General features: G+C 41.5%; 1 protein-coding gene across 1 annotated transcript; it reads right to left on the minus strand.

The window, feature by feature from the left end:
- Positions 1 to 673: 673 nt before the first annotated feature.
- CTLA4 (cytotoxic T-lymphocyte associated protein 4) lies at positions 674 to 3,574 on the minus strand. The gene is made up of 4 exons (XM_032190620.1): positions 3,517 to 3,574; positions 2,207 to 2,557; positions 1,553 to 1,662; positions 674 to 772 (listed from the first exon to the last, which is right to left on the minus strand). Exons 1-4 carry the CDS (start codon positions 3,572 to 3,574, stop codon positions 674 to 676), a joined length of 618 nt encoding a protein of 205 aa, XP_032046511.1.
- Between the last annotated feature and the right edge of the window lie 6,336 nt (positions 3,575 to 9,910).

Below are 9,910 nucleotides of genomic sequence, written 5' to 3' on the forward strand. Positions count from 1 at the left end.
TAAGAGGTCTCCAGCTGGGCAGCTTTTCTGTCCAAGCACTGGCTCAGATATCATCAATGTTAACTCCAGCGCAGCACTGCTGGGACACAATGCCAGAGAAAGGTGCTGAGATCAGGCTTTTAGAGCAGCAGTATCATCACTGCCAGCCTACAGTGATGCCTCTGTTGAAGCGCAAAGCACTAATGCAAGAAATGGAACCAATAAATAGCACTGCACGGAAACAAGTCAACATTCCTTTGTACATTAGTGTGCTCCTCTGCCTCCCAGACCTGTAGGATTAGCCTTGCAATGACACACGAGCTTCTGTCTTAATAGTGTTTGGATCTCAGTTGATCAGTAGATATGGCACAATTTAACAATAAGATGTTCTGCTGCAACAGCAATAGCACTTAATGCTATACATATATATATGCATATATATAGAGACTACATATTGGTACAATACAACTCAAAGAATCAATGGCCTAATGTAGCCATTTTTATGTAACAGGGTTAACCTTGAAATATTAATGCATAAACTATATTTATTCTCCTCCGAACCATAGAAGTTACAAGGAATATTATCTCTCTTTCCCATACACCTTTGTAATAAGATAACAAATTTTATTTCTTTGACTTAAGTCAGTTAGCAGATTCTCCACCCCAGCTAGGAAACAGGCTCCCTCTCCCTGTTTCAATTCACAGTGATGTGAAATGGAATCACTTTTTTCTCTAGCTTTTCAGAAGGCATTTTCACATAGACTCCAGTAGTGAGACGTCGTCTTCTCTGTATCTGTAAAATATGGGAAGACACAAAAATGAACAAGTAATCGCAGTGTAATCACTGATGAGCACATTTTAAAGAGTGCTAGGTGTACTGCCTTTAGCGAGTAAAACATATTCTAGACACCTTTCCCATTCACCTCTCTTTGTAGAAGATCCATTAAGACTATTTGAGGGATAATCAGGAGTTACCGTGGCTGTTTAGGAAAAGATGGAGTCCTACTATTCAGTTAGCACTTTGAAACTGCTCTTGCTGCAGAGTCCAGCAACAGTTCAAACCTATGAATGTTGACACCTTACTGCTTCATTTGGCTTCTAGGGACAAGGGTGGATTGAAAAATACAGGGCAGGAGTACTTTTTGGTTTTATGCTTTGGCATCAGTTTTATTTCTAACAGGCTGAGCACACCAGACCCACACTAAAAAGGGCAACCCAGGTTTCTCATGCCTCTGTACACCTGAAGTCTGTTGCCTTTGATTCCAGAAGCATCCAAGACTCCGTCCTGTTCTAAGCATCCAAACGTAAGCCAAGGATCAGTCCAGCTGATAGAAGCTGGCTGCTTTCTGGTACTCTGGCAACACAACTGATCCATGAACAAGTTGTCACGGTAGGTCCAGGAAGATCTCATCTTGCATTATTGTAACAGCACTGCATTGCACCAGTAAAAGGGAGCCAGAACACCCCCATGCCTTTGCTCCCAACATTCTTCCCTCTTCTCAGTTCTTTCTCCTTTTCCTTGGCACACAGAGGAGTATTATTAGCAGGATGGGGCTGAGTTGACAGGACTTACCGCTTTGCCCACGACAACAGCTGAGATGATGAAGCTGTAAAGAAAGAATCCTGAGGCAGTAGCTCCTAATACCCAGAGATATATGGCAGTGTCTGGACACGGTTCTGGATCTAAAATATATCGTATCACACAAGTCATGTTACACATGCAGAAGAACATACATCTTACTCTTTGCTGTTTCTGCACTTACATTCCTTACTGCCCGGACACAACATAAGGAATCCCCTGGAGTCAAAGATTAGCCTCCACACTGCTTTTCTCTAACCTGCACTATTGCAAGATACTACCATGACTGAGCTGTGAGTCCCTGCCCACTCAACTTCCAAGGAAAATAGTTTTATCTGCAGAAGAACACACATCTTAGCTTTGCTGTTTCAGCACCTACATGCCTTCCTGCCTGGACACAGCATATACGCTGTATGGTATTGCTTATGCTGTCCAATGCTCATACATTACTAAATACATTGCATGCCTGTGAATACACCTGCTTTAGGTATCTACAGGGAGACATTAAAGGAATAAGAGCACGATTCTCAAAGCTTGAATAAGTGTCCAACCACACTTCTTACAAATAGAACTTTGAAGATCTCTGAGGCATAATAGCAACACCCTTAAGCTGGGAGTGCCACAGTTCTGTAAAGCTGCTTGGCTTACCAATCACGTAGAGCTGTGTCCCGTTGCCCTTGTTCATAAAATAGGGTGGGGGGTACATCCGCTCCATCTTGCAGACATAAAGACCAGTATCGTTAACTTGCAGGCCGGTGAGGGTGAGGGTCACATTGTTTCGGCTAGGGCTAACACGGCACTGAATGACCTCTTCCACGCTGAACATTTTAAACTCCGTCGTGTAGGTTGAAGCACAGATCTCAGTGAACTGGTCACCCGTCTGTTTCAGCAGAGTCACTCGAATTTCCTTTGCATTCCCGATGTGCTTGTATTTACACACCAAGCTGGCAACTCCTTGCCTGTTGGCTAGCACCATTGCTGGCTGAGACACTTCCATTACTGTAAGGAAGCAAAGGACATGATAGTAAATGAACTGTCAAGAAATTATCTGCAGTCATGTAATATTTACTTGAAACCTGTGCAATAGGAGGAGTGTCCTACCACACCCTGTCAACCATGGGTAACTCCTAGAAATGCTGATAAACTCTTTCAAAAATAAACCAACAACCACAATTCACATAGTGGCACCATTAATATACTTAGAAACGCTGAAGTGCTTTAATTACTGTAAATTATATTATAAATCTCAGCAATCACTTGTTGCCCAAACCAGAAACATTAGGGTAACAGTAAAACTGAACAGAAACTGTATTTGCATTTCTTTTGATTTTGATCTTTTTGCACTAGCTATTCCCAAGCCACTGTACAGCAATAGCATCCATATCCTAAGCCACAGCACAGAAATGCACAGCAAAGCCTGGTAAACATACTGAAAAAAAATCATAACAAATCTTAAGGGGAAACTAGTGTACCACTGGCTACCTTTTACAACTGCTGTACTCTGTCCCACTATAGTATGGGAATGCAATTATTTTTTCTTTAAAAGCTGTCAGGACACAGTATTGGATTTCATATTATATCAGTCCATTTGTGGTCAGGGCTTATCTTCCCCAATTCTTCAGTGCCAGAATTTGGGAGAGAGAGGAGTAAAATCTCTCCATCCATTCCAACCTCTGTCTCTGCCTTATCAACAGCTGCCAGCTTCACTCACGAGGCCTAGTTTGTCAAAATATTTCTCCCTTCTTGAGCTACTCTGAATCCTGCCCAGCCTCTCTGCAGATGCCTCTGCTCTGAAGTCTGCGTCTGGTTTTCCAGACACCTCTCAGTTCTCAGTCTGTCCTGCGAAGAGGCTCCATGTCATCTCCCTCTCCCTCTTGTACCCAGCCCCTGTCCTACAAAGATGTGAAACTGAGAAAATGCAGATACCCCTGGCTACCTTGCCTCCTTCATCTACCCACCTTCTGCAATGGCAGTGGCTGTGCAGAGAAATCCCACGGTGATCAATATTGAGAGCATTCCTGCGCTGGGACAGATGCTGAAGGGACTGAAGGTGTCTGATGCCTTCAGACGTTAAGACAAACTGGAACTCCCAGAAGGACTGGAAAACAGGTGACACCTTTCAGGATACTGAATCTTCGAAATGTTTGAACCCACACAGAGTCAGTGTGTATATATATAGCTTTGATCCCAGATGCTGTACCTGAAAGTAATATGAAGCTTTGTTTTGGTTTTACGAGAAAGGAAGTAGTGGGTTTGATTAGTACGTGCATAGTTAACCTCAAACAGATGAACAAAAACAACTATTCAGCAGATGGAAAATATATATTCAATCTGAAACTGCCATCCATTCTGCTTTAAGAATTGGGGGAGGAAAGGTAATCATCCAATAGAGCAGTGCAGGCCCTTTGGTGCAGCCTGCTTGCACAATCATAGTCATTAAAATTTTAGCAATCATCAGGTATTTCCCACTAGGACAACACACAGAGAACTGTATTTCTGCCTAATGTGACACAGTGAATCAGTGCAAGCTAGCCTTTTTGTGGAGGACTTCCCTCCGCCCCCAATTTCTTTGCTTCCTTTAATGTTAATGCTTTTGATGTTTAAAAACTGCTGCCCCCTTCAAAATACTGATTACAATTGCAACAGCTTCAACTTTTCATATCAGCAATGTGACTTGAATCACAACGCAGCTTCTTTAGGATTTTGTGTTTCCAAGAAAAAAATTATCTAGGTTTATAGCTAATGACTTCCACATCTGTGCAGTACTTTCCTTCCTAAAGACCTTCCTGTCTAAGTACCTTGAGATCACCAGATGAAAAACACTGCAGGAGCTTTGATTATTGCTATCTGTGCTTAGAGAGACTGCCTCATTTCAAATCTCAGTGAAACAGTTTTCACCCAATGGCCTTTTAAAAGTCATGTAAGGTCTGAAAATCGTTGTGCTTTTTTATGTGACAGGCTGTCACATCCATGAATCATTGCCTAAAGAATTTCATAAAAATGCAGTTACCCCGAAGGTCATCATTCTTTTTTTTTTTTCCTACTTTGAGAAGTTCTTTTAGGAGGTGCTTCGTTTATACATGTAGATCTAGTAGATTACAAAGACCTACTTTTGAACTGTGACCTAGAAAAAATAACAACATTCATTCTTGAACAGTAGCTTGCTCAATCCAAAGACACAAGATAAATATTTGATCTTGAAATCACATAAATACATAATGATAAAAATAAATTTACTACTTCTATATTTAGGTGATGCAACAATTGTTCATAATGACAGATTCATAGCCAATTTGATTTCAACCAGCATTCAAATCAGAATAGATGATAAGTAAAAATACGGCTCTAGGAAAATGAAAAACTACACCTGAATAATGAGTCTGGGCCATATGGTATTACTGGTTAGACAGGATTAAATCAATGTTAATAATAAATTTAATATCAAATTAATGCTACTGCAATATCATGTGCCAGGATATCAGTGAGATTTATGGCATGAAATTACCAGGTTATGCCTGACATTTTCATATCCAGAGTAGTAACCAAATTGCCTGTCCTATGTATCTTTTTGTCTTGGGCCTTGTATGCAGTTAAACAAATCATGCATTTGAGTCAGTCATCATCAGTCATAATGTCATCTCCTGATAATTGATTGAGGCTGCAAATTGATGGTACAATTGACCACTGAACAATTGCAAAAGATTGCCATGTAAAACCAAGTGCTTACTGCCCCACGTAACCACAGGATTGTGTATAGCCAGAGAGAGAGGTAGCTCCGGGTGCCTGTATCTCCAGCAATCAAAACCACTCTGGCAATCATTGTGTTTCCATTGTTATCCATCTTGTTTCTGGGCTGTTTCATTCTCATGGTGTCCTTTCAGGTCTACCACTTGATATGTTCTACCCTTGTTTTTCCTCAAAGCTTCACATGATGGCTGCTCTTCTAAGCAAGGCACAGTGTGTCTCCCTGGGGAGTCTCTTCATGGCTAGGGCAACCTAAGGTGAGCCCAGAGAATCCCCTTCCAGTGGACAGAGATTACCTTTACACAGAGTGATTGATTACCTCTCCTTGCTAATCAAGCTTTGGATCTGGAGTTAACATATGCAGATACCAGATTGATGACATAGCAAAATAGGATTCTTGTTCCCAATGATCTGCCTTTCACTGCTCCTGTCCTTTGGAGCTCAGTTACGACATGAAACAAGGTATTGATAACTGAATGAGTTACCCCCTAAAATGAGTTCCACAAGAATGGTCAGGGAGGCCTTTTCTCTCTGCTCTTCTCCTCTTCTAACAACCCTTCAGCTGATGAAGTCTCTGGATCTTCGGCTTGGTGCACCTTCCCTGTATACCACACAGGCTTTGTGGGCTACAGGCAAAGGACCTATCTTACCTAGTTACAGATTCTTCTTATCTGTGCAGTCTGGCATCTTCCCACCCTGACTTCCTCATCTTTTGAACTTTTTTTCTATCACCCTTTCCCCATAACTGGAATGTGACACCTGGCCTAGGGCCAGGGCAAGGGACTGGGTCAAAGAAGAGCCTGTCCCTTGACTCTGTTATTCAGAAGGTCTTTTAGGAAGGATATTCCTCAGGCTGACTCCAAGAGCCTGAGCTCTGCACTTGCCAAGTTCAAAAGCTCTGTGTTAGATAAATCTTTCCTTTAATGTACATGCTTAGATTATAGTTCTACTCCCTTTGTTCTTAGGGGTGATGTTAGTCCCCAGATCAGGGGCAACCTTTACGCTCCACACGTGCTTCCACAGCAAAGAGTCAGGACAGTGGAAGGGACTGAGGGCCTTGCAGAGCTAAGCTGTAGTCTTAAGCTGAGGAATCAGCTTAGCAGCAGCCCTGGTCTCATGGCCTCCGTGAACTTAGCACAGCGAAGGACTTGAGTGCACCATGCACTGGACTATGCTACTGTGATTAGTCATATTGCTAGTAAGTTAAATAACTAGGTTTTTCATTTAAGCTTCTTTGTCGTTTTGGGTTGGTCGTTCACATTTTAGTGATCTGAATTGCTTTTCTTCATAGAATACTTGTTAGGGTGCACCTTCTGCTGACACACTGTCAGAATTCCCACTGCAAAATGTTATTATTCACAAATTTATTTTCACACTTGAGAGAAAAAGTTGCCTCATGCTGCCTATGTTTTCTTCTTCTCTGACAGGAACTTAAAAAAAATAGCTTGGTGAATTGCTTGAGGTGTAATGGGGAGAAGAGAAGCTTATCATTTGCATAAGTATCTGGTTTCAGGATATTTTGTTAAACTCAGAATGTGAGATCATGTCTTATTATGTTAAACAGTTCACGTTTTTACCGTGGTAGTTTGCCACAAACCTATTGGGGTTTTGAAGTGCATTGTCATTTGAAAAAAAAATCCAGACCTCTAGGTGATATGGCTGAAGAAAAAGCCTTTTCTACAAAACAATAGGTAAAGAGAAAAGGAAATAACACAGTAACTGGAAAAAAATATTGTTTCATTACCATTAAAGGACTAAAACCTGGTTAGTCTAAGTAAAGCCCTAGATATGACCAAGTTTGGTGGATCGGTCTTGGTTCCTGAAGGAACCACAACTCACATCACAAAACCACCGATTCTTAAATCTCTCAGAACTGTGGCCTTTCTGCCAGCTTCTAACCTGGATTCGCAGGTGCTGCTCTCTAGTCCTAAGCCTATGCCCTCCGTCCAGCCTCAGCAGAGATGAGCAGAGGCGAGGACAGCACTGACTGAGGAATTCTCATGCCACTGCCTCTCAGGGCACACGGGGGTTGCACTTCTTGTGCCCTTCTGCTGGCTGCTCAACTGTCCAGAAGGATTTGAGGCACAGGTGGGTGTGTGACAGTGCCTTTTATTTGTGCTGTTGGTACTTCCTTTTTAAACTCCAGGCTTTGTTTCCACTACTGTAAAGCTAATTACATCCAAGTTTTTTTCCTGAAATTCAGGGCATCCACAGTTACCTAACAAAGAGGAATTGCCTCCCAGCTTTCCATGTTAACAGTTCTCAGCTGGCCTTGAAGGTCTGCCTTGTATCTCTTATCTGCCTGGGTTTGGTACACGGTATTTGTGTATTTGACCAGTAAGTGCACACCTGCCAGCAACCAGGACCCTGTGCCCCATGCAGCTTGCAGTCAAAAGGTAAGATGGGAGACTATGGAAAAAGGTACAGGCAGAAGTAAGAGGAAATAAAGACTGAGAAGTAACAGGCAAAAAACCTTTACACATCAGCTTCCTTATTCTCCAGTTTTCTATAGAGGGTTATGGCAAGGGAGAGATTTTAGGAGGAACTCAAACAAGCCCTAAAGTGACTTGGCAGATGTGTAAGGACTTGCCTTTAAGAAAGGAGCTTTGCAAAGCAGAGCACCACAAAGCTCTTCTTAGGAGGCTGGTCACTCAGGATTGAACACACAATTAAGGGGACACCTTCATCCTGGAGTGATCACTAAAAACTACGTGGTGGTCAGGAGAAAGCAAAAAAAGAGCTGAAGGAATCCCTCACATCTGAAGGCAAAGCAGTTGGGTATACCCTGTGATTAGCTGCAAATGTGAAGACATGGAAAAATACTGGAGAATGGTTTTACTTCTGCTTTCCTTTGTTTCTTAAAACATTGCAAAAAGGAAAACCAGCTAAAGATAGTTGTAATCTAATAGTCTCAGGCTCTGACAGTACAGAAGTTTGCACTTAACAAGGATCTCAAGCATAAATCATTATAAAGATTTGTTGAAAACATGTGAGGAGCACTGTTCTCCTCAAAAGTAAGAAGCCTAAGAAATAATTTTTAAAGGGTACAGAGGAGACATGTAACTCACCCGTAGTATATACTTTAAGATCTTGCTTCCTGTTCAGTTTTCATAGGGCTAAATATTCCCTGTATTTCTTTCTTTCTTTCTTTTCTTTTTTTCTTTTTTTTTTTTTTTTTTAATTGTTATGGCATTTCAAACCACAAGGTTAAAGCAGGACTCCTGGAAAGCCTTTAAACCTTTCCATTCAACATACATCACACAAAGCATTGAAACAATTTTACGTAAAGGAGATAGTGCTCCAAATCAGTGTACATATGCAGAATCCAAATATTTTAAAGATAGGAGACCTGACAAAGAAAGGCATTCTCCTAAACTCACAATGGGGAATTATTTTCAAATCCAAGGATGGCATGGAGCACATTTCTTTGAATTAACGACAAGTGGGTAATGAAGATCAGCTTTGCTCACCAGTTCAAGTCTGGAGGCCATTTCTGAAGAATGAATGAGAGCTGATAGTTAGAATGGAATGGACTGGAAAATGAAATGAAATGAAATGAAATGAAATGAAATGAAACGAAATGAAACGTAGAAAAGAAAACTTAATAGTATAGCAGAAGGGGGAAGCCAGTGGACAGACACAAAGAGAATGACAAGGCATTCAAAGTGACAGATTCGCAGTAACATTTTGAATACTTAGCAGTGAGCCAAGGTTTGTCAAGGCCTGAGAAGAGAATGTTTCAGCAATCAAGATGTGACTTGGGATCATGGATGAAGGCTTCTAAAGGTGTTTTGTCACACCTCTACATTCAGTGTGATTTGCCTGTGTAGGGAATGGATCTCAGGACTGCAACATGGGTATCCCTTCCCGTGGGCACACAGAATTTGGGAACAGGAGCTACAAGTTTTGGACATCCTAGGGAAACAGCTTCTGCATTAAAAAATCTGACAGGGCTCTTGATGAGACAGAAATAGGGAAATGAGAATGCCAAGAGGGGAAGGGATGTTTTGTGGAGAAATATGAGTGGCTGGATGAATGAAGTGTGTAGCTTTCAGATGTAACTGTTAGGCTGGGAATAAAGCATATTCACAGACAAAAGCTACCCAGAAGCCAATTACAAATAAAAGCATATTTTAGTGAAGTCCAGATAGTGCACCACCTGCATCCACTTCATTAAGGCTCTTTAAAATTTGCATGACAGAGCAAGGTGGTAAGGAAAACACAGCGCCAAGGGATGGGGACCGCGTACTGGTGCTTCAGAATCCCTGCTTGCTCTAACCTTGCTTTGTTTTTCTGCTTTCCACTCCTTCTCCTTGCCTACTTTCTTGCAGTTTTATCTACAAAAAACATGGAATTGATAGTGTCTTTATTACAGGTCGTTTATCCAGAGCTTGTCAGAGAACCTCTTCCTGGGAATCATGTCTAATATCCGCATGGGTGGTGCCCTGATGTATCGAAGTGATACACTTGTTCTGTATTCCTTTGGTCCATGGGCCATCACATGTTGCTAAAAATTTACAGTGATATGTGAAAGATTTGTAAGTTTGCATTAGAATATGTGGTAAATAATAGGCTGGAGGCTCTGGAAAATGAAGGTAAGGGATTTTT

This window comes from Aythya fuligula, chromosome 6 (genome assembly GCF_009819795.1).
Source record: "Aythya fuligula isolate bAytFul2 chromosome 6, bAytFul2.pri, whole genome shotgun sequence".
NCBI lineage: Eukaryota > Metazoa > Chordata > Aves > Anseriformes > Anatidae > Aythya > Aythya fuligula.